Source organism: Dendroctonus ponderosae, unplaced genomic scaffold (assembly GCF_020466585.1).
Source record: "Dendroctonus ponderosae isolate FM_Combo_2020 unplaced genomic scaffold, Dpon_F_20191213v2 Dpon_F_20191213_6, whole genome shotgun sequence".
NCBI lineage: Eukaryota > Metazoa > Arthropoda > Insecta > Coleoptera > Curculionidae > Dendroctonus > Dendroctonus ponderosae.
In genome coordinates, this window is record NW_026018814.1 from 6851629 (window position 1) to 6874145 (window position 22517).

Consider the following 22517-nt stretch of genomic DNA (forward strand, 5'->3'; position numbering starts at 1 on the left):
AGTGCTAAACACTCCTTACGTTTTAAGACAATTTTAATCAAAATCTCGGAAAACACTTCATGGTCTTGGCAATTAACTGGAAACTTAATTTTAGTGAGAAGTTTGACAATGCAGGAGCCTCTCCTTACTGTCTCCATACTTTCCAGGAGTTTCAGATTGTTTTACCTATAACCTCTCTTTTCCAGTGTGGGAATGCGTCAAAGTTACCGTGACCACTTTAAAAACTAGAAAACCAGCAATTTCCGGCCTTGATTTGAATTTGTGAACGAAAAGGCACTAATTTACTGTTGCAATATTACGTGGTGACAATATGGGTACAATAGAAGGCAATGAAAATAATCCAGCAACTCTCAAACTAGTCCTGGCAGGCAAACTGGCAAAAACTCAATATGCAGTGAAAATTCGAGGGCATAATGGTAAATAAGCCCCCAAGTCTTTATCCAACTGCTTCTGGTTTATTGCCACTAGTGCTTGATGATGAGTTTCACTGTTGTTACCCTATTAAACATTGTTTTAGAGGAAGGTCAATATTTGCCATATTTAGCTCTTAGTTCGGAAGACAATATTTTTGTACCGAATGCAGCAATATGGTTCATTTTGCCACCGGCTGAAGAGCTTTCAGACAAAGTAAGGGAAGTGCTGGAGATGGAATCCACTGTCTTATCACCTTCTTTAGCCCTGCTTCTTGGAACCAACTTAAAGTCTGAAAAAGTAAAAAGTTCTGTATTATCAGCCTTGCAATCGCTCAATTCAACCTTAGAAGGAAGTCAGTTTCTTGTTCAAGTATGTATTCTTTGCATGAATTTAAATTGTAGTGCTCGTATCATGCTGCGACATGATGCAATCCTTGATTAGATTTACAATTTTTAAATAGCTTTCTTGCTAGCTATTAGCATTTAAATATGCTTGGCAGAAATGTTTTCAATGTTTATCATTGTTTTCCCAGCTGATTCAGTTATCAATGTAACACATTCTAATTAGGAATCTTTGGAGATACCAAGGAACGCAGTACTAGTAGCTGTAGTTTAATTATATTTTTGTGTATTTGATTTATTTGATCATTCATTTGGGTATGTTTTAGCCCAGTTGCCTTACTTTATAGCCATTTTCCTTAATTTGCAATCATTGGAACTTTTCAGGACGCAATAACCGTAGCAGATGTAGCAGTATTTTCCACGTTATTTCCAATTTTTAAAGCTGCGAAACTCCTTAAGGAATATCTAGGAAGCTTTCCTTCAATTAGCAAATATCTCAATCAGCTAGAACTACTACCTGAAGTCAAGGTGATTGCTTGGGATAATACAGAAAAAAATAGCACGAGGAGATTTTCTAGTTATATTTTTTTCTGGTCTGTCCTATTCCGAAAGATTGTCATTCTAGGACACGCTGTAGGACTAAATAAAAACGCTATTTCAGGATTCCGTCGCGATAGTTTTTCATCAAAAATGCAACATTGGCCCTGTTTCCTACCAAGTGCTGTTCCAAAGCTCGAAGTATTTGGTACCTCAGATCCAGTCTGACCCGAAAACGGTCAACAGACTGGATTCAGTTGAGAAAGAATCGTCAAAACATGAGGTGGAAACTGTTAGCAGTGAAGAGCTGGAAGCAGCAGAGAAGGCGTGGAAAAAATCTCCCGGCTCACTCCCTAAGCTGAAAACCCCAAATAAAGTCGTGTAAGTTTCCCGTGGCACTGATAATCAGTTTTCCATTTACAGACATCGATTACAGATTGCCAAAGACTGGCGAGAAGAACGTTTTTATAACTTCCGCTTTGCCCTACGTAAATAACGTACCCCATCTAGGAAATATCATTGGTTGCGTGTTGTCTGCCGACGTTTTTGCACGTTTTTCTCGCCTATGCAACAACAACACTTTGTATATTTGCGGCACTGATGAGTACGGAACTGCCACCGAAACCAAAGCCCTAGAGGAAGGCTTATCATGCCAGGCTATATGCGATAAATACTTCAAGATTCACCAGGAGATCTATCAGTGGTTCAATATCAGCTTTGATAGCTTTGGTCGGACGTCTACACCTTTGCAAACTGAGTGAGTATTCAGACGAAATCCAGCTGATTTGCTGAATTTACACAACACTGTGATTGATTGTAGGTTGGCCCAAGATCTTTTCTTGCAACTGAACCACAATGGATTCATGTCCACTCAGGCTGTAGATCAGCTACTTTGCGAGAAATGTAACCGCTACTTGGCCGACCGATTTGTTGAAGGCGGCTGTCCGAATGTGGGCTGCACTTATGAAGATGCTCGCGGCGATCAATGTGATGGTTGCGGCAAACTGGTCAATGCCATTGAGCTGAAGAATCCCAGGTGTAAAATATGTGGTAGCACGCCCAAAGTGAAGTCTTCTAGTCAATTCTTTATCGATTTGCCCAAACTGGAGCCTTTGCTGCTTCACTGGGTGAAAAACTCTAGCCCTGGTTGGTCGCATAATGCTGAGGTAATTGCAAAGGCCTGGCTGAAGGAGGGCTTGAAGCCCAGGTGTATTACCAGGGATCTTCATTGGGGCGTGCCTGTGCCTTTAGATGGGTTTCGCAATAAGGTAATGGGTTTTTTCGCAAGTAAGTTTTACTGAATTACAATTTTCTAGGTATTCTACGTCTGGTTTGATGCGCCAATTGGCTACATGTCAATCAGCAAAGCCTACACTAAGGAGTACGAAAAATGGTGGCGGCCTGCTAAGGACACGGAAGTGAAACTCTATCAATTTATGGCCAAAGACAATGTTCCCTTCCATGCCATTCTATTCCCTGCAATTTTACTTGGTGCTAACAGGGAATATGTTACGGTGTCTCATATTATGGCCACAGGTAGAATATGACAGCTTTGCCTCAGCATGTTCAGTAGTTAACGGCTGTTGCAGAGTACTTAAACTATGAAGAGGGGAAGTTCTCCAAATCGCGCGGAATTGGGGTGTTTGGTAATGACGCAAGAGATACAAAAATCCCGAGTGATGTTTGGAGGTTTTACCTCCTGTATGTTCGGCCGGAGGCCCAAGATGCGAGCTTCAGTTGGAATGACTTGGCCACCAAGAATAACTCTGAATTGCTTAATAACTTGGGCAATTTTATCAATAGGTTGGAACCTAATATTAAATTAAAAAAACACTGCATACGTTCCAGCTTCAAATGATGCACCTTTTATATTTAAAACCAATTCCAGGGCATTGATTTTCGTGAAAAACAACTTCAACAGCACTATCCCCAAATTGGAACTCACCAGCGAAGACTACACTCTCTTGGCGTTGTGCACTCGGGAGCTCAAAGGCTACATTGCGGCCTTAGACAAATGCAAGTTGAGAGACGGCATTCGACACATCTTGGCGATTTCCAGACACGGAAACCAGTACATGCAGCTGAACCAGCCGTGGGTAAAAATCAAACAAGGCGAAGAGGGAAAGTAAGCACAAATTAAAATTCTCGTCGATTTTTTTCACTGACTAATTGATTAGGTTGCGAGGCGGAACAGTTGTGGGAGTTTGTGCAAATCTATCCTGCCTTTTGGCTACCTTATTGCAGCCCTACTTGCCCGAAACCAGTGAGAAACTCAAAGCTCAATTGAACTGCGAATACTTTGTGCTGAATCCCGAGTAAGTACTTCAAAGAGCTTACTAACGACCCCATTTCTTATGCTACTTCGTTTATAGAAATATTGAAATAATCAATCTGTTGCCTACTGGACACTCAATTGGCGAGCCGCAGCCACTGTTTACGAAAATCGAACCTGAGGTGATCGAAGAGTACAAGAAAAAGTTCGCTGGTAGCCAAGAATCGAGAAAAACTCCGCCCAAAGAAATTGTGAAACCAGATTTGTGCAATGGGGATGCGGAAACTCTCGAGGAAGCGATTGCAAAACAGGTACTACTATGGAAAATTTCTTCTCGTTGAGAAGCGGTTTTACTGTTGAAAACCTTAGGGATTGGTTGTGAGAAAGCTGAAAGAGGGCGGGTTTGACAAAACGGTGTGGGCTCCGGAGGTCGCAAAGCTAGTGGCGCTTAAAGCCCGCCTGGCCGAACTAACAGGCGTTGCTCCGGACAAAAAAAGCTCTTCAAAGAAATCCAATGCTACAACGAATAATAATGTGCAAAAAGTAGCCAACAACATGCCGGCAAAATCAAAAAAGAAGCCGGTTAACAACAGGTGAGTCTTGATAATTGCTAAACTACACTCTTGTAAACATTGTACTTTGTCATTGCAGCAATTGATGGGACCAGCTTGAAAGTTCTTCTAAAAACATACAAAATCTCTTTGATCTATGTGTGGTTAATTTTAAAATACAGTATTTTATATGTTGACCATGTTAAAACCATTTTTTACGTACGTTTAGAAGAAGGGAATCGAACTAGTTCGACGGGATTTTCATTCTCTGTTCCATCGAATAAACTATACATTTTTGCGGCTAGTGAGTTTATACACAAAAAGTATCATTCAAAGTATTAGAAAACTGCTGGGATCAAGTTGGGACAACATCTATATGTTGTAATTTATTTATTTATTTAATTTATTTGCTTATTTTACAAAACAAATTCGGAAAATTTCGTCAGTATCACTTCGGCTTTGCACAATTGGTTGTGTATGTATTTATAGGTACGATATGCGCCCGTTGGTCTTTAAATAAAGAAATATCATTAAGTTCAGCTTCAGAGTTTGTGTTTTGAAGACATTAATTTGCACTCTTTTGTAGTTGAGCATTGTTTATTTGCTAATTGACTATATACATAAAAACTGTTCTTCGAAGGCAGGAGAAGTAAATGATAACATAATCCTTAAATCTATGCATACATGCTACATGCTAGCAACCTAATTTCAATGGTGAAGAGGAAGAAATTCGATTTTTTTCGTATAAAATTAGAGACGTTTTCTTCCATGTTCTTTTATAAAACTGTACATTTTTCAGCTTTCTAACAAAAAAAAGTGTAAGGTTTTGACCCAAGAAAATTTTGTTGCCATGACTTAAAATTTACAATCGCCTTGCTCATCGGTTTCCGAATACCCGAAGTAAAGACATCATCATTCGCTTTGTGTATGGGCAGAATTTGTACTTTTTCATGCACTGATACGGGAAAGAAATTGATTCTCCGTTATCTACAGCCTCCTTCAGTTGCCTGCTGGCCCAGGAGTCTTCTCCAGCTGCGGCCCTAAAAAATCGAGCTGCTGCAAAAACTCAGGAGTCGAAAATTGGTCTTTAAACCTTGTTAAATTCAAGATCATTTTCTCCTCAGTGATCAGGTCTGATTCCTTCGAAGCGGCCAATTGGCAGATAAAACTGCGGGCACAACTAGCCGGGTCTCTTTTAATGACTCTTTCCCAATCAATTGTCGGTTCGTGGATGTCATTGGTTGATCGCTTGAAAACTTTGATTTCTTGATCTGAAACGTGCGGTTACAATGGATGTCGAAAACCTGATTTTTCGGACTTACCGTTGAAAAGCTTGGCTCCATTTGCGTGATCGCCGCCGCCGCCACTCCCGAATCCATTTTGCATGATTGCGTTAAAGTCTTGAGCCAACGTATGCAGCATCCAGAGGCCTGCCAATCCCAATCCAGCTAGAATAACTGCTTTCATAAAACTGTAGGATTTTGCGACGCCGATGGCAGCACCGAATATTACCAGATGGATCCATCGACGCATCTGGGAAGAAAACATTTTTTATTCATTGCTAACTCTTATTCTATTATATCATTCAGGCTTTCCGCTCTCAGGTTATTGATGCTGGCGCATTCAGTTAATTTCCCATATCAATTAGAACGCTGATTTAACGATAGTATTATGTTAATCGGTGCACCAGCTTCCTGCATTCAAACTCACGCGAAGAAGAAAGTGCACTGCATAATTGCAGAAAAAAAATGTTTCATGCAAAACAGCTTCCATTGGGCGTTTGAAGAAAGTGAGAGTGAAATGGCTAGTTAATTGATGGTTGTTTTTGCTTAAAACTGCATGTGTGATTTAACAGATTTACATTTACTTATACCGGTTGTTTCCAATCTAATTTGGGGCTTGGAAACTCACGATCTGATGTTATAAACAATTTATTAGAAAAGCTGAATTTTGCGGCTTGATTGAATTAATGAGATTCCAAACTGCCCCAACTGCTATTTCTCTCGGTAATAATCCACTTTAACATTTTTAGGACTAAACCGACTGCATTACAATACGCTAATGTATTTGGACAGGTAATTAATAATTTACTTGTTCTAGTATTTATTGCAAAATATTTATGAATCGATATGCTGATAAACAAATGGGCAGATAAACGCCTATGATGCAACCGCATTTCCACAGGTATATTATTAGTGGCTGGACTGGCCTGCATGCGAAAAACGCGGTCTACTTATCCCAAAAAATCAAAAACGCGATTATTAATAATTTTACTAGCGTTTCACTTTTGCAACGCAACAGGAGTCGTATCATTCGAGTGCGATCTGGCCCAACAACTTTTGTCTTAAAAATTCAGTCGAGAGGTGCATTGACTTTTCCTATTGACTATAAACGACCGGAAATTTAGCTAAAATTATATCAGATCGTTTTATCGAAAGTAAATACATTTTTTAGAATAAATGCTGGTTTTTTTTAGTTGTTTTACAATGTTACTCAAATTTTGCAAGTGTGAGCTTCAATCTCTATAAAAGATACTTTCGAAGCCGATTCCTCACTGAATTCGGCGTTTTCAAGTATTTTACGAAAAGGAATTATGTGAAATTTATATTTGTAATAAGGTAATTTGGAAATAACGTACATTTTCAAAATTTATTATATTTTTTCATAATGTTATTTAACAGGGCAGCATTGTAAATATCTATATGAAGTCAAATTTTAATGTTTGCCACTTTTCAGCTCAACTTGCAGATTTTTACTACTTCTAGTAAAATTCTATTTGAAAATGCGATAGAAAGCTAAAAATGCCAATGAAAAATATAAACTTCAATGGTTTTCCGTCTTGTTGGAACAAGCTGTTAAGCGGGTTCAATTTATATATTTGTTATTTTTTGTATTGAAAAATGCAAGAACAGTGCTTCTACTGTTCTGATGATTTTAAAGTCAGGTTCAGTTTTAGCAGTTACTGTTTTTTGCATTTATCTAATAATAGCATTATATTAAATTAATATAAAAAAATATGAAAATGCGAATGAAAACGCGTTTCTTAAAAACTATTTTCTTCTTATAAATCCTCAAATACTCTTGATATACGATTTTCTTTTACAAAAAGATTCTCTTAAAATTAAATATAACTATAGAATTTTAGAATGAAAATATTTGTTCAAGTAAAACGCCTGAATAGAAATATGTTTCTGGTTTCTTTAGTTTTAATCATTTTAAACAACATTAATTTAATAAAAATACAATAGCCAATACAGGCCAGGACTTACACTTATCTGACGATCCACTAACACTTGTTGCGCAATTGAAATATTCAAACAGTAATACTCCGGTTACATTTTCGATCGATAAATCGACTTGGGCGTTTTTATAAGCTCGGTGCCCGGCTTTAGGAGATGGGAAAGCAGCGAAAGTCGTATTCTGTCCTTCGAGACGCGAAACGGGAATGTTTTGGCCAATAAACTGACCATTTCGGTTTAATTTTTATCACAAAATTTGCCCGCAATGTCTGTAAAACGAAGGTACTTGTTTAATAAAAAATTAACTCATTTTGCGTAAAATAATTTGATTTCTACGCAAACTTATAGGTTGTTGAAAAGTTTTATATAAAATACTAACAAAGTGAGTTAATAAGAAAATGTTTTCTGGGATTTATTTATTTTGTAGCTTCAGTGAATAATCTCTTAAGCAAATAGCGATTTTCTCGGATCTGGCCGGATCGATTTTGGGGCTGCTTGTTCAGGGTCTGGTTCTTCGATGAAACGGTACATTAGGAAAAGGGCTGCACATCCACATACGCTAACACATGCTCCTGCAGTTGACAGCGCCTAAAACGCCAATAAAAAATTAACACTTCTTTACACATTATCAAACAGATTGAAAACTTAATTTAAATTTTATTTATCACAAGATTTCTGCATTTTTGAGCAAGCAACAGCCTTTCAAACTGTCGGAGCTCTTATTGATTGAAGGAAGTAAGCATTTTTAAAACCTTGTTGAGTCCGGGCCACCGTTAACAAAAAAATAAAGATAATATGCGGCCCTGACTAAATTAAAATGTTGCATGTTTGCTTGAACGGGCGACTCATCCTCTACAAAAAAAGCCTTTTAACATTTTTCCGCTTCTGGCTCAGTTGCGCAAGTATTTGTATATATGTTTGTGAAATGCGATTTCCATGCTGTACTTGCGGGAGCTTTTAGTTCAAGTACTTTTAGATCTATTTGTTTTGCATACAATATTCCTGAATTTACAGCGTGTTAAAGTTTGGCTGAGAAGAACACAATTTATTAATTACATTTTGAATTGAGTTTTGTGGTCATAAGTCTTTATGCGTTTCCAGTAAAAGATTGCTGTAATCTTACCGCTGTTAAATGTTGAACATCAGTGACTTTGCAAATTTTTATGGAAATAATCGAAGTCAATATAGTCACTAATGATATGACCATGTTTACAGCAATATCCTGAAAAGACCACAGCAAGTGGATTATTTTTTATAATTTTATTGCATAGGTTCCTACCAAGTTGATCCAAAACCCTGGATCTTTGACGGTTTTTCCAAACGAAAACCATAGAAATAGCAGCAACTGAATGGCGAATCCCATGCAAGTGCTTCCCAGGTTGGAATACGAAATTCCCAAGTTGTCGCAGTTTTTATCCAGAACGGCCCAACCCGCTATACTCCCGATTTGGAGGCTCTAAATGAATCCGTTATCAATTTTTTTTATTAGAAGTTTCACTTTGGCTTACCAAACTGATCATTTTAATTATCCCGGTCTTAGTCGGCGGAAATTTACCCCGTTTTAATTTTTTTCTGATCACTTCGTCGTGCGTGTCATAAACTGGCGAAATGTTCGTTAAGAACATTTGCGATTTTCTTCGCATTATTGCTGCGTCAACCATTTTATTTAAATAGTTCCAGATCGATAAATCAGTCAACAGAAGAACGTAGATCGCACTGAATGAACTGCCGTGATGGATGGATTACTGTTTCGAAATAGACATAATCTTTAGATTACACAAAGGAATCTGATAGATCATTTCAGTAGTGAATGAGTGATTGGTATAGATTAACAGATTTTTTTTTTGAGTCTAGTATTGTGTGTTTGCTGAAGAAATAAAAATGCAAAATTTATGTTAGTTGCTCAATAGAGCAACTGAAGCACTAAATAGGATGAAGTCCTGAAAAATGGTTTTTAATTCTTGCCCATGAGGAATACCGTACTTTCATACGTAGGGACATTCAGAAGCGACTATTTTTTAAAAGTCTTTCATTGAAACCCCCACAATTTCCTAAAACGAGGCGAAGGAGTAGAAAGTGCTATTATTAGTAATAATATTGCATTTTTATTAGGAATGTAGGTACGTCACAATGGGTATAAAGATAAAAACATTACAATACATTTGACCACCAGTTACGTATCGTCGCTGGGGGCTTCACGGTCAAATAATAAGATTTCTTTGGTACGGTTCTCCTTTTTGTACTGCTTATGTTTCTCTTGCACTTCCTTGAAATGGGCCAGCAACTTTTGGAAGTCCACATCCGATGATTTCTTCCTTACGACCACCCTAAAACCACCATTTCCATCACTTCCATTGAATTAAGCCCACCAATCACTTACTTGTCGTCGAACTGCAAGTGAAGACTAGGTATGCAGCTTAGTCTAGTTTTAAGTATGACGAACGCCTCAGTTTGTGGCAACAACATCAGCAAGCCATACAACGCCCTAACTAAATGTTTATCACAAGGTACTTCAAGTAATTCTAATCGTAAATCTGAAAATAAATAGTTTCATGAATTTTCGAGTGTATTCTAAACAGCAGATCATTGCACCTACAGGCGAAAATTGGCGATTCGATTAGTTGGACTAGCTTGTCGATTTCCATTAGGAAATCCACTGTAACTTCAATACTGCCGCTATTTTAAACAATTCAGGAAATATTCATTGTAAGCCAATTTAAATAACTAGGTTTTATCATGATCGTTGTTAAAAGGATACAATAATTTGATGAGATCACACACATGACTGTAACTTTGCGTAAGCAAACACAGAGCAACAGTTGCGACTGGATTGTGGCACCAGGTTTCGTAGATTCGTAAAAACAGCTCTCTGTTTTTCTAAAAGCGAAAACTCATTTTTAACACATCTATGAAAACAACCGAAAAAAATACCTCGTTTGAAAGATCCTTTAGCCGATTCCGAAGCTCAAATAGCTCGGAAGACGTTAAAAGGATCATGTTTAAGTGGTCCACCATCAGACTTGCAAACTTCAGATTCGTTTCATTCAGCAAAATCATCGCCAGTGTTATGTAGATGTCTTCTGCATTAAGTAACAGGCACAGCTGTCTGAAAAATGACCCATCTTTAGCACGTGGTTTACTTTTGCTGGCTAATACTTGCCTAATAATAAAGGACCCACGTTCGTCCAGCAATCGTTTGTCGTTGCTGAACAGCAGCAATAAACTCACTATGAATTTATTGTAGTAAATATTCTTGCCTGCAAATCAAAGCGGGTTTGCAAAAAATAAATTCCCTTCTTGGTGCCTACCTTTAGTACCAGGACTTGGGGATGTTGGTGCGGAAATCACTTCAGCAATCACAATCAAACACTGCTGAACGACCTGATCAGCCTCATCTGATAGAGTCTTTTGTAAAGCAGGGAACAGGAGGTCTATGTAGTTGACCATCTGGAAAAAGAAGTAAATATATCTTTCTTCGTTGCAACGAGAGCGAGTTTCTTCGCTTAATCTAACTGTAGACGGTAAAAAAGTGCCTACCTTACTAGGAAGTTTGGTATATAAATGGTGGATCCATTGCAGTACTGCCACTTTAGTTTGAATGGAGTTGTGCAAAAGATACTGAATCAGAACATCTACAACAGATTGCAGATCAATTTCTTGAGGAATTCCGTCTTCAAAATCTGAAAAAATGTGGCATTAAAATCTCGAAAAATGTAACGTTGTTATTCGCACCCTTACCATTAGGTCTTACTTCAGCATGATCCTCATTGGTTGCATCGCTATTCTGAAGAGAAATCAGCTTCATTAACGTGAAATTGACCGCTGAGGCAGTTTCTTTGATGTCTGTCACTAAATTAAGGAAAATATCCATGAAAAAAACGCATACAAAACCGCTAAACTAATGGTTTGAATATTTTTTTATAGTTTTGATTAAATGTGCAGTGAAAAAGTAGAAAATATTGCTAGTCTCGTGCAAGCTGTTAATAAAGTGCGAAACGATAGTGAATTTTCCTGCTTCTGATAAGATAAGAAGGAAAATACATGGAAATCGGAAACAGTACTTAAATGACTTGAAGTTGATTACAAACAGAAAAGATTAAGCGAACGTCGCTCTAAAACCTTTGATATGAATTTGCGAGTTTGGTTTAATTGAAGCTCTTTAATCATAATTTGACAAGTTTCTTAAATTAATTTCAACAAAATTGCAGAATCCATTTAAATTTATTTCGTATTCACTCAAATTTTGTTTTGTTATTCTTCAATTTCTTTTAATCTAATAGAAACGCGCTTCGAGTGTAGCTACTACATTAGGTAGGAACAGAGAGCACACAAAAAATTCAATAATAAAAACTGAAATGAAATATTTAAAATTCCATAAGGCAGGTGACTAATGGCATAATTCCAAGTTAGTTAGTTAAAATGAAAATGAAGCAATAGAGTGAGTGTTTGAAAGGTGAGTGAAATTGTTAAAAGAAAGAATGGGTTAATAGATCAAAGTTACATAGCGGAACAAAGAAGGATACTTCTCCGTGCATCCGTTTCATAGGCCAGACAGGGCAGAATCGCTGTGAATATTCCAGAGATGTAGGGCAACATAGGACGTCCGGACAGCTGGACGAATTCTTTAATCCATGTAATCGCCGTAAACTGTAAAAAATACATCTGTCAATTCATTCCGAACAGCAGCGCAAAAACGTATTTTTCTCAAGAGCAAAAACATGCTTACTTGCACCAATTCATCACTTTTCTCCTGGGCGTGATTAATCAGAATATTAATCATTGCCCCGAAGTTGACCCTGGAAGGCTCACTCTTGATATTGCGCAAAAACTCCCCCAAAGTAGTTTCGCACATTTTCTTCACTTCCAAGTTGGTGTCCTCTAGTATCCTAAACAAACCATCCAGGATTTCTGGCAAATAGTTTATCAGATCCAATTGGGGCTCGCTATTTAATACCGAAATCCACGAGATAATAAATTGTCTGGAAAATGGGCTTCTGGTGTATATTCGCTCCCTTAACAACGATACAAAAGCATCCAGATCAAATGAAGTGCTTTCTGTAACAATATCCTGAAACATTTCTAGGTACTCTTTAAGTTACTTCAGGTAGAATCGGAGCATACTTTTAATAGTCTGTCGAGTAACTCAGAAGCACTCTTGGTATTCTGATCTGAGTCAGTAGCTACTTTGCTTAGAGCGTTAAATATTGGAGAAAAATGGGGCAAAACAGCGCTTCTCGCCACTTTCACAACATTGTACATGGATTCACAAGCATAATATCGAACTCTCAAATCTTGGTCAGAAAAACAGCCCAGTATGGGTTTTATCAAATCCTCCGTATACCCATCAGTTTCCTGTAAATTTATTTTAAAATTAATTAAACGAAATCTATCGCTCACAGTGCATACTTTGCCCAAAGCCAAAGCGATCGCAGCCAACCCAATTAGTCCCCCTTTTCTCGCATGGGGGTTTTGCGATAAAGCAAAATCATGTCCCAGTATTTTCAATATGCGCTTTATCTGCCCGGTGTTATTTACGGCCGCAAATTCCTTTACCATCCTAATAAACAGCTTTCAAATTATATTAAACAATCAGCTTTAGTTTACCTACTTTTCGATTTCCAAAGCAGCAGTTTTCCTTTTCTCGTAAAATTTATCATTAAGAGCTCGAACACAAGCAGCGCTAAGGGGGGCATAGTCCTTATCTGACATTGGGTGTTATTTAAAACTTATATTATAAAAAACTATGAATTATAAAAATACACAAACTTGACAAGAGTTTAACCTTAAATTTGCTAGTCAACGTCATGATTGATCCGTGCTGTTTTACGAGTGACGCACTGAAGCTAAAGAAATTTGTAGGGTTCTACTCGCTAAATTTAATCAGATTTTTTTGAACAATTAATGTTATTAACTAACTTACTTATAAGGCCTGGGAATAAAGGATGCAAAATCTGGTTTTCTATTTGCAAAAATATGTAAGTAACATGCATTAATTTTTCTTATTAAATTTTTATTTGCCAACTCAATAGACACTGATCTAGCAACTGATTAATTTTTAATTTTTTCTGCAACCACTTTCGATCAAGACGGAAAATTTCATACAAATTTCCACATTCCACATCACATTTTGAGATTTTTCTCAAATCCATTATGTTTATCCCAAAATACTCGTGACAAAAAATTCAAATTCAATAGCCGGTTTTAACAAGACCCTGGTTTTCAAACTGAAAAAAAAACATAATTTTCTTAAAAACGATGGAGCTCACACATGCCTTAAAGGACAGTTTTGTCGAAAAATTGCGATAACTCCTTAGTATTTATTCAATGTAACATCCAAACAAGTTGCTCACTGTCCCTTATGCAAAAAAAATCACGTCGCTTCCATTAAACAGATTTATTAATAAATACATGAATTCTCTTAACGTTAATAACACACAAACGGATTCTATGCTTTGCACGAAAAAGCGGTAAAATAAAATAAACATTGCATTGAATGCCCATAAAATATAAAAAAATAAAAAATATTCGCTTATGTACGGTATTAAATATGTCTATAAGGTTTCACTAATAAGTATATCACAATAAGTACAAAAACGAATTTTTTTCTTTATCACTACCAGTACCATTTCTTGGACTGATTAATGTTAGGAAATTGCAAAATGAACATGAATTAACGATGTAAAATGCGCCAGAAGATTTAAATACAACGTAAACCTGTTTCTAAATTAAATTATTTGGGTGGAATGACAACAAAACATAGTTTTCCTTTCAAAATTCCCTTAATGTACCTATTATTATTTGGTTTAAAGCCGCCCCCAAAAAAGAAATATTTGACTTATTATCACTTGCCGAAATTTGTTTTAATTTGGCGTTGAGTAGAAAACACGTAACAGTATAAATGCAAATAAGCCATTGCATAATGCACCAGAAGTCGATGATTTTTGAAAAAAATTGTTCCGCGTTCTCAATAAAAACCATCATTTGGCCTCTAGTTCCAAAGATACGGCGATACGTTTCAAATAATGAGACAATTGCTGCGACAACAAATAATACTTTGAAGATGTAAAAATGCTTTGAAATATTCAAATAAAATAAATACTGTAACGGCTTTTGACCGCTTTTTTGGATCTAGATGGACAAACAACTCTTCATGGCTTCTGAATGCTTTCGTTTGTTACTTCTAAACCAAACACTTCTTGCACAACAGCAAGAAACCGTCGCAATACAAAATACCACCAGGAAAGAAACAGTCACTAATTCAATATTTAAAACTGGTGCCTTTGACTCATTTCCACGTTAAGACAAAACATTTCCAGTTTAAAATCGACAGTAAAACGCATTCCCCAGTGCGCATCCCCTTAAAGGCAAAATGTATAAATTAGACCAAAAAATAAATAAAGTTTCCTCCAAAATTCAACGGAAAGGCGTCCATTAACTTCGGTCAAAACAGATCATGTAAACGATTTAAAATCCGAACGAAAAACACAAAGCATCAACTTTTACGCATCCAAAACAGCTTTTATTTCGCCTAGTATTATCTCTAATCTTCACATGTTCTACTTGGATCTAGTTGGAAAACGGGCGAGCGGTACTGCAGACCGCAAACCACATTTGTGCATTTCACAGAGAATGTTTAGGGGCGATTTAAACGCCAAGGCCTGATCTGGTTTTCATTATTTTGTCGTCGTAGTGTAAAGCCAGGCTGCCCACTAAGGCTACTAGTGTGCGATCCAGCCATGTTACTGGGTTGGGGTAAATAAGACCTCCTTCATAAAAGCCCAAATGCCCTCCATGGGCCACTTCAACATAGAGCGTGTTAGGCGATTCAGCTAGAAAACATATTATACTTACATTAGCCTTACATGAAATTCAGTACAAAAATAAAAAAAAACACTCGCACTGCACTCGCAAGCATTCCAAGAACGTTTTCAATCCTGTTAGTTTTGGGTTCGGTGTCGCAATCCAAAATTCCCATTTTTTCGAACAGAAAAATTGTCCAATTTTTTAGCGCAAACACGTTTTTTCGGGTATATTTGTACTTACTGGCTTTTTTCCGGATTGGCTCCAGCAAAGGTTCTGGCACTATGGGATCATCTTTCGCATTGACGAAAATAATGGGCTTTTCAATGTTGTGCAGGTAGTTGATGCTTGAACTCCAACTGCGCCAAAAAATATACATCAGTTGCAGTTTTCAATTTGCTTGAAACTTCTGAGTCAAATGAAAACGCAATTTCCACATCGATTTCGGTATAGCAAACATAATCAGATTGAAGTTTTCACGTGCAGAAAGAGTGAAAATAAGTTGCATAAACTCATCAGCGTGTTGTACGTTCAAAAATAAAGATCGCTATCAAAATGCAGTTAATATTGAACTTWTTTTTTTCTTTTTCTATTACTTCTAACTATTAGARATACACAACTGTAATAATGTATGTAAATAATTTACGTAAACAAACAACACAATGACATGGTTTTATAAATGGAGACTAACGCCAAACGCGACAAAMAAATMAACTTCTGCTCACGAGCCACAGACTCAACGCTGMCTCCCCCACAATAACTGTAGACGGAAAAATAACACAACCGAAAAACGACGTAAGGTACCTTGGGATTACAATCGACCACAAACTGAAATTCACTAAACACATACGAAACATCAGAACAGAAATGATAAAAAGAACAAAACACTTTCGATCACTAACATACAAGGACAAAYGAATTAGTACAAATATCGCGACAAAAATATACAAAGCGATCTGCAGACCCCTCTTGGACTACGGACATATACTCATGGCCAACGGAACAGAAATGACAAAACGATACGTACAAACAACAGAACAAATTGCACTAAGACTAATAACACGAATAAGACACCCCCAAAACCCACTGCACAACCTTTCCAACCAACTACTATACGAACGCACAAACATGACAAAAATTTCGAAAAGACTAATACACTTACATACAAAATGGACAAACAACCCCCACAACTGGACCATACTGAATCCCCTTTGCCTCACAAGACCGACAAAACACTCCCGTTTTCGTTCCCCAACGGATACTTTACTAGAACACCTACAAACGCAACTGAATTAAGGACTAAGATCTGTTTGTTTTGTAAGCAAATAATTTTTATTTTTTTTATAGCTGATTAATTTATACGAGTATCAACACACTTTTTCCTTCACGCGGTTTTTGCCAAGCTGAGCAATCATTACGGTGCATTTCCGGTCATATTTCAATAACCACTTCAGTTACAGCGCTGGTTTTTCTACTACTGAATAGAGAATGAAAACTCATTCAAGAAGTGAAAGTAGAATTTGAAAATGTTGGCAGTTTTCACATGAAGAGAGACATTTCAACTCATCTTTAGATTCAAGCATCGTTAGCAAAATTTGACAACCACATGGTGTTTGAACCTTTTTGAGTCATCTTTTTGCTCATATCTCAGAAACAAATAGAATTAGTGTGCTGATTTCTCCACCACTGGGTAGAGCATTAAATAACACAAATACCAAGTGAAGCATCACTAGAAAAATGTACGCAATTTTCCTTTTCAGTTTTACGCGAATTTAAACATAAAATCAACATAACATTACACAAAGAAAATGTTAATGATGCTGTAGAAATGTGCCAAACATCCACATTCTAACAAATCGGCTAGCCTATCACTTCTTAAACTCGTTTTATGTTTTTTCTCAAAATTTACGTTCTATAATGTTCATGATTCACAACCCAGAAATTCCAAACAGTTTGAAATCCACCCGAAACTTACTGATACAATTCCGTAATAGAACCAAATCCATGCACCTTCCTCGTATAGGCCTCGTCTAGTTCGGGTAATGTGGCAGCCGAAATGATCTCATTCTCCACCAGTTTGAATCGCTGTTTCGATTCCTCGCTCAACAGTACTTTGCTGTGTCGCAATATGATGTTTTTCAAATTTTCAGTCATCACATACAGGTAAAATCGGCGGAAGTCTTGCCAGTTCAACAGCCACTTGGTGGCCCTTTGAAACACCAATTCGCTCTAATTACTTGCTTAAAAACCTATTAAAATCTGCCCGGAATGTGATAAGATTGGGAGCTTGTGAATAATTGTTTAACATACCTTGAACATGTAGTAGTTTATGTATGTCTTTAATAAAGCTAACAAAAAATACTTACTCGATGGCGTTGTAACCTTGACATATCGATATACCTCCTATAATGTTAGGATGCTTTACTCGGTCGCTTTCGCCTAAGTACTTAGTTACGAGATTTCCACCCAGGCTAAAACCTACGCATACCAGCTTGGTATTTGGATGTCTGTTGATCAAGTTTAGCAGCATTGCGTGAAAATCATCAGTGTTTCCTGGAAATACAAATAAAAAAATTCGTTTGTAGTTTGCACAGGTGACTCATTCCTGGAATCCTTGAATATTCCATTAAAATAAGCGAAAACCGCTAACATTATCTGCGATGAGTTCCTATTAATTGGCTGATCATTATCGTCCAATTATTTCCAAGGATTATGATTAATCTACATTTTCTCATCTGACTGAACACGGGTTGGAATCGTACCAGTGCTCAAGCAAACTGCTTTTTTTGCAGTTAATTATACATAAAAGACGTACCATAACTGAAAATTCGAGGTGCTGTTACTGGAACCTTAGGCAAAGCTCCAACATGATTCAGTACCGCACATCTGTAACCGTGGTATTGAGCCCAATGGACGAAGGTTCGAATGTAGACTGATTCCGAGGTGTTGCAAATACCAGGGCAAATTGCTATGGATATATCGTCTGAAAATTAAATGAAAAAATGGACATGCAAAAAATTCCTTGATGCGATTAATACATTTTTTATGAAGCTGCTTGAAAGTTTTTGAAAACGCGCCGAAGATTTTATGTGATTAATTCCGATCACGTCCTCCTGAGCCAAATTTCTCAATTGAAAACAACACAGGTCGTTCACCAGATTTTAGGTTTGTTTGATTTTCAAACGCGATGATTTCTACACACATGGAAGTCATCCACATTAATTTTTCGGCAGTTTCCTTTGTTAATAAATACGACAGTTTAATTAGAAAAATAGAAAGCAAATTCAGTTGATTAATTGGATCTGTTTAAGATGCGTGATACTTTCACTGCTATGTTAAACTTTGATCTATTCGTTTATATTTGTGCACATTTGTTGATGCTAAGTTGTTCTCAATAATGTTTGGAAGCCAGATTAATTACGAATGACGCAGCTACTTGGAAATTGATTAAAGCTCAATTAAATCAACATTGATCGATTTGTAAATGCACAAGCCACTATGAACTGTAACGGTTCAATTCACGTAAATTTGTGATTAACATTATCAATGATGTATGTTTATAAATGGCATGTTTTGAAAAGCTATTCAAAGGACTAAGATTGAAAAAAACTGAGTGTTTGGAAAATCTGGCATTTGTTCCGGTCCATATGAAAAACAAAAGTTGATGATGATTGTAGAGCTTGAAAAGGTGCCATGCTAAAGTATTTTTTGTTATTCGATATGATTCGAAATAACTTCAAAAATCAGAAAAAACGAAAATCCGAAAAATCACTTTTCTAAATAATTCAAAATTTAAAAGAAATTCGCCATGAAAAACGCCATGTATATGGCCCCCTGATTGGGCAACTTTTTCCTCATTTAACCGACTTCGTATCTCTTACGGTTTCGGAGATCCCCATGCAATGCAATGTACCTTACGACTGAAAAAATTTATATCTGCCGATTGCATTTTAGGTTTTGTAGCAAGCAGAACTTTTTAAGAAGAATAACTTTTATTAGTGAAATTAATAATAAAAAAGTTCCCTGTGTTCAAATATTCGCATTTAAACGTACTAATTGATCAGTCCGAGCGCATTTCGATTGCAATCGTTAAACATATTGGCTCTTCAATTGTGATCGCACTCTATAACATAAAGCGATAATATTTTTAAACGAGAAATAAACAAAACATCAGGCCACTTTTAATCTATATACAACTTGGATATTATCAATGAAATGGGAGCAAACTAGTAGCGAGTAAAATCATTATGTTAAACTCGCCTTGTACTAATCTAGCTAAGTACAAATTAGCAATCAATATCGGATCCATCATCATAGCCTTAACTAAAAGAATTTCGGTTAAATATTGAAAATTGAATTGCACGAATGAAATGAAAACCGCAGAATCAATCAATTTGCACAAATTATAAACGAGCGAAATTTAATAGGAAAAGTTAATTAGTATTTTTTGCTTGAATTTAAATGAACATATGTTAATTTCATCCCGAAATTAGCATAAAAAACGCGAAAGTAAAACCTGATTAATTCAAAACCCCGTCATCTCTTGCGGCTACTCACAAAATATAGACAAAATCCTGAATAAACGACATACAAAAACTTTCTATTGAATAAAATGCTCCGCTCACCAGGAAAATTGGTGTCTAAAGGTTGGTACATATCATAGGTCAAAGTGGTACCATCGGAAAGAGTGAGGAAGATTCGTTCGCCCATCGGCCAGGGGCACTTTACACGACCGATAACACTGTGGATTATTGTCTGCACGTGACCACTAAAGCCCCATAATCGAGTTGGAATGTACCTGAAATAAACAAATCATTTATTTGCATTTCTTCAATGAACAACAAAAATTCCTGCATTCCAGTTGATTAATTATTGAAAGTGGATTTTCAAAAAATTGCTAAAAGAACGCAAAAAACTATGTAAATTTGGGGAAAGCATATGTTGATACACAATAGGTTTTTCAATAAATGCGCATTTTGCGGAAACAATGAGTTTCAATGGATAGGTATGCATAATTTTCTAACCGGATTAGTTCTTTATTGCTTCAATAGACAATATTAAACAGTTCACATATATAATCTTTAAGGTAGATATCGATATCCTGCATTTTCTTTATTTTACATGTTTATAAGTGCAGACTTCGAGATGCATTAATCTCAGGCACCCCAAGGGCAGGTTTCGAGCCTGTACTTTAACTGAAAATAACACTCCCGAAACCTGTACTTTATTTTGTCCAGTATTATGTACAGACTAAACCCAGCTGATTAAAGTTAATAGACTCGCAAGGTTTAAAATGTATCACAACATTTTTCAAATAACTAATCAAGCTGAGAACCATCCTACTATGAGTGGCTTTCTACTTTGTAATAATTGAGGTGCGCCTGGAAAATTACTTAGCCCACACGCTGCATAACTATATATGTATTGTTTAATATGGTATTATGATAACAATATTCTGATGTCATCTATTTGGGATATCTTGGAGCTACATAAGGTACTTAAACGTGCATTGGAAAATGACAATGCTGTAATTTTCATTTATCTGAGACGAAGGTAGGTAATTCTCAAACGTGTTGATCATGCATTTCTGACTTAGTAGTCATCAATTTCTAAGGCTCAAGAAATGGGAAAGTTGCAGCAGAAAGTTCAACATTCCTGATCATTCATTCGTATCAGTTCGTAGACGCCCTTCGTGTGTTTCCCCAAAATGTTTTTTTAAGGGTTTTTTTAATCAAATTTTCCCGTTGAGTGCTGATTTAAGTGCAACATAAGTACTAGTGCGCTTCCTCATATCTACTCATTCCACTTCTCACTTAAGTGGGTGGTTAATTTGAGTTAGTAACTAGAACTCAAGGTTTCAGCACGGGTTTACTGTAGATGTTTAGGAAATATTCTAGATATAGAAGGGCAATTTGCGATGTTGGCTGGGGGCCAAAAAACTGTCAGTTGTTACCGATAACGCAATTGAACCAGATTGAGACTAATTTAGATTCAAGTATGTTGCCCAAGGAACATTTGCTGACAATTGCCATGGACCAGCAAAGCACCCCAAAGCCTCCTTATTCCACATACTTAGGGATTATGCACAACTAATTCATCATTATTTCATAGACCCCAAAGTGTTGACACGAATAAGTCACGGGGGGGTTGCCATACAAATTCCAAAACTGCTGACTTACGGTTCATTTAAAAGAGGTGAAATCTTCAAAACATTGTCCAGGAACTTGTTGTCTCCACACCAAATGGTCGGTTTTTGGGGTTGCGAGTTCACGTTCAGTATCCGGAACAAAATACATAAAATCACAGCCACTACAGCCAACAGGGCTGTAGACATTGTGGATCAACGACACGGATTTGCTCAGATGCGATCAGATGGCAAGCGGTTGCGAAAAAGCAGTGGCAAATTTCACCGGATCCACAGCCTCGTTCCGTCAGTTTTGCCAGTAAATACTAAACATTATAATCGCAAACAATCGCAAGATAAATAGATTTTGATTGTACGACGGGCGCGGTGACTGACAGATGATGACAAACATGTTGCACGCGCAGTTGTCTATTGTTTTATTTTTTCCTATGTCCATATTGGGAATGTCATTCGCCTTGGAAAAGTGAAAGTAATTAAAGTCCTCCGCCATTTTGTCCAGGTACGTAGATTACAATGTTAGTTATAATATAATAATATGTTGAAATATACAGAGTGGCGACACAAAATCGAGGGCCTCCATAGAGAATAGCTGTTCAACCGAGAAAGTCTTCTTAACTTGATTTATTTTTGAATAGCAATTCGCAAGGTTTTTAGTGCCTGTAGACCTTTTAATAAAAGAACCCCCACCCGCACATCATCCACATTTACAGACCGTAATTCTAGAAAATCAGAGAAATAATCCCGAATTCTAGTAGACGTTAAAGACGCACCAGCGCTCTCGAAAGTTCCAGCTTACAGTTCGTTTTCAACTCCTTATGTTCAAAGTTACAATTGTGCCTACATTTCGAGAGCGAAGGTGTTCTACTAAGACACTTTTAACTAACTCAAGCAAACCCAAACTTTTTGATCTAAAACCCAATTTGAACTACGCCAGGTTTGAAATGTTTTCCACTTATAGGACGGATTTGGCCCTCTAAAATGCATTTCGAAATGAATCCTTACCTTCAGGGGATTCTGAGAAAATAAATTCGATACTTAGGCCTGCATAAATAACTACAAAATTATATAGCAATTGAAAAAGTTGTTGTGACTAGCCTGAAGATAACTCATAATAACTTTTATATATAATATAAAGATAACTTTCGCCGCTTTCAAAACACACTCTGCCCAATAAGATCCATACAACAAGAACTCTCTAATTTAATTGGGTTCTGAAAA

The 22517-nt window shown here is 36.8% G+C and overlaps 5 protein-coding genes across 10 annotated transcripts; 1 reads left to right on the top strand and 4 right to left on the bottom strand.

The window, feature by feature from the left end:
* The first annotated feature begins 154 nt into the window (after positions 1-154).
* LOC109540491 (methionine--tRNA ligase, cytoplasmic) lies at positions 155-4654 on the top strand. Its single transcript, XM_019908902.2, has 13 exons — positions 155-416; positions 518-783; positions 1140-1283; positions 1417-1673; positions 1729-2049; positions 2113-2560; positions 2609-2828; positions 2882-3095; positions 3181-3417; positions 3470-3607; positions 3665-3875; positions 3934-4157; positions 4216-4654. Exons 1-13 carry the CDS (start codon positions 311-313, stop codon positions 4220-4222), a joined length of 2793 nt encoding a protein of 930 aa, XP_019764461.2. The 5' UTR covers positions 155-310; the 3' UTR covers positions 4223-4654.
* Positions 4655-4693: 39 nt separating this feature from the next.
* Positions 4694-7706, bottom strand: LOC109540495. Its single transcript, XM_019908906.2, has 4 exons — positions 7385-7706; positions 5438-5648; positions 5209-5386; positions 4694-5155 (listed from the first exon to the last, which is right to left on the bottom strand). Exons 2-4 carry the CDS (start codon positions 5646-5648, stop codon positions 4993-4995), a joined length of 552 nt encoding a protein of 183 aa, XP_019764465.1. The 5' UTR covers positions 7385-7706; the 3' UTR covers positions 4694-4992.
* A 35-nt stretch (positions 7707-7741) lies between these two features.
* On the bottom strand, positions 7742-9175 carry LOC109540531. Of its 2 annotated transcripts, XM_019908959.2 has the most exons (4): positions 8863-9172; positions 8634-8810; positions 8478-8576; positions 7742-7942 (listed from the first exon to the last, which is right to left on the bottom strand). In XM_019908959.2, the coding sequence occupies exons 1-4, from the start codon at positions 9013-9015 to the stop codon at positions 7799-7801; spliced, it is 573 nt and encodes a 190-aa protein (XP_019764518.1). In that variant the 5' UTR covers positions 9016-9172; the 3' UTR covers positions 7742-7798. The 2 variants fall into 2 exon arrangements, with proteins under 2 accessions (XP_019764518.1, XP_019764519.1); XM_019908960.2 differs by lacking the exon at positions 8478-8576 and having other exon boundaries at positions 8863-9175.
* A 261-nt stretch (positions 9176-9436) lies between these two features.
* Positions 9437-13155, bottom strand: LOC109540530 (protein VAC14 homolog). Of its 4 annotated transcripts, none has more exons than XM_019908957.2 (14): positions 12963-13155; positions 12761-12911; positions 12476-12706; positions 12081-12422; positions 11878-12001; positions 11093-11197; positions 10892-11034; positions 10663-10801; positions 10515-10611; positions 10286-10460; positions 10113-10231; positions 9951-10030; positions 9735-9888; positions 9437-9681 (listed from the first exon to the last, which is right to left on the bottom strand). In XM_019908957.2, the coding sequence occupies exons 1-14, from the start codon at positions 13061-13063 to the stop codon at positions 9528-9530; spliced, it is 2115 nt and encodes a 704-aa protein (XP_019764516.2). In that variant the 5' UTR covers positions 13064-13155; the 3' UTR covers positions 9437-9527. The 4 variants fall into 4 exon arrangements, with proteins under 4 accessions (XP_019764516.2, XP_019764517.2, XP_019764515.2 ...); XM_019908958.2 differs by having other exon boundaries at positions 10672-10801; positions 11093-11203; XM_019908956.2 differs by having other exon boundaries at positions 11093-11203.
* Positions 13156-13733: 578 nt separating this feature from the next.
* Positions 13734-21709, bottom strand: LOC109540525 (abhydrolase domain-containing protein 2). Of its 2 annotated transcripts, XM_019908951.2 has the most exons (7): positions 21334-21708; positions 19780-19952; positions 17970-18137; positions 17521-17707; positions 17130-17363; positions 15398-15513; positions 13734-15183 (listed from the first exon to the last, which is right to left on the bottom strand). In XM_019908951.2, exons 1-7 carry the CDS (start codon positions 21486-21488, stop codon positions 14999-15001), a joined length of 1218 nt encoding a protein of 405 aa, XP_019764510.1. In that variant the 5' UTR covers positions 21489-21708; the 3' UTR covers positions 13734-14998. The 2 variants fall into 2 exon arrangements, with proteins under 2 accessions (XP_019764510.1, XP_048523589.1); XM_048667632.1 differs by lacking the exon at positions 17130-17363 and having other exon boundaries at positions 21334-21709.
* Between the last annotated feature and the right edge of the window lie 808 nt (positions 21710-22517).

Coding starts and splice junctions, on each gene's coding strand:
- LOC109540491 (XM_019908902.2), top strand. CDS start 311: ATGGGTACAATAGAAGGCAATGAAAATAATCCAGCAACTCTCAAACTA. Junction 3,096..3,180: donor TTGGGCAATTTTATCAATAG/GTTGGAACCTAA, acceptor AACCAATTCCAG/GGCATTGATTTTCGTGAAAA. Junction 3,418..3,469: donor AAACAAGGCGAAGAGGGAAA/GTAAGCACAAAT, acceptor CTAATTGATTAG/GTTGCGAGGCGGAACAGTTG.
- LOC109540495 (XM_019908906.2), bottom strand. CDS start 5,648: ATGCGTCGATGGATCCATCTGGTAATATTCGGTGCTGCCATCGGCGTC. Junction 5,387..5,437: donor TGGAGCCAAGCTTTTCAACG/GTAAGTCCGAAA, acceptor CGCACGTTTCAG/ATCAAGAAATCAAAGTTTTC. Junction 5,156..5,208: donor ATGATCTTGAATTTAACAAG/GTTTAAAGACCA, acceptor TCGATTTTTTAG/GGCCGCAGCTGGAGAAGACT.
- LOC109540531 (XM_019908959.2), bottom strand. CDS start 9,015: ATGGTTGACGCAGCAATAATGCGAAGAAAATCGCAAATGTTCTTAACG. Junction 8,811..8,862: donor TAATTAAAATGATCAGTTTG/GTAAGCCAAAGT, acceptor GGATTCATTTAG/AGCCTCCAAATCGGGAGTAT. Junction 8,577..8,633: donor CAGGGTTTTGGATCAACTTG/GTAGGAACCTAT, acceptor TGGTCTTTTCAG/GATATTGCTGTAAACATGGT.
- LOC109540530 (XM_019908956.2), bottom strand. CDS start 13,063: ATGTCAGATAAGGACTATGCCCCCCTTAGCGCTGCTTGTGTTCGAGCT. Junction 11,204..11,877: donor TGAAACGGATGCACGGAGAA/GTATCCTTCTTT, acceptor TCCTTAATTTAG/TGACAGACATCAAAGAAACT. Junction 10,612..10,662: donor CCCAAGTCCTGGTACTAAAG/GTAGGCACCAAG, acceptor TTTGATTTGCAG/GCAAGAATATTTACTACAAT.
- LOC109540525 (XM_019908951.2), bottom strand. CDS start 21,488: ATGTCTACAGCCCTGTTGGCTGTAGTGGCTGTGATTTTATGTATTTTG. Junction 17,364..17,520: donor CAAGGTTACAACGCCATCGA/GTAAGTATTTTT, acceptor GGTGTTTCAAAG/GGCCACCAAGTGGCTGTTGA. Junction 15,184..15,397: donor GCCAATCCGGAAAAAAGCCA/GTAAGTACAAAT, acceptor TATGTTTTCTAG/CTGAATCGCCTAACACGCTC.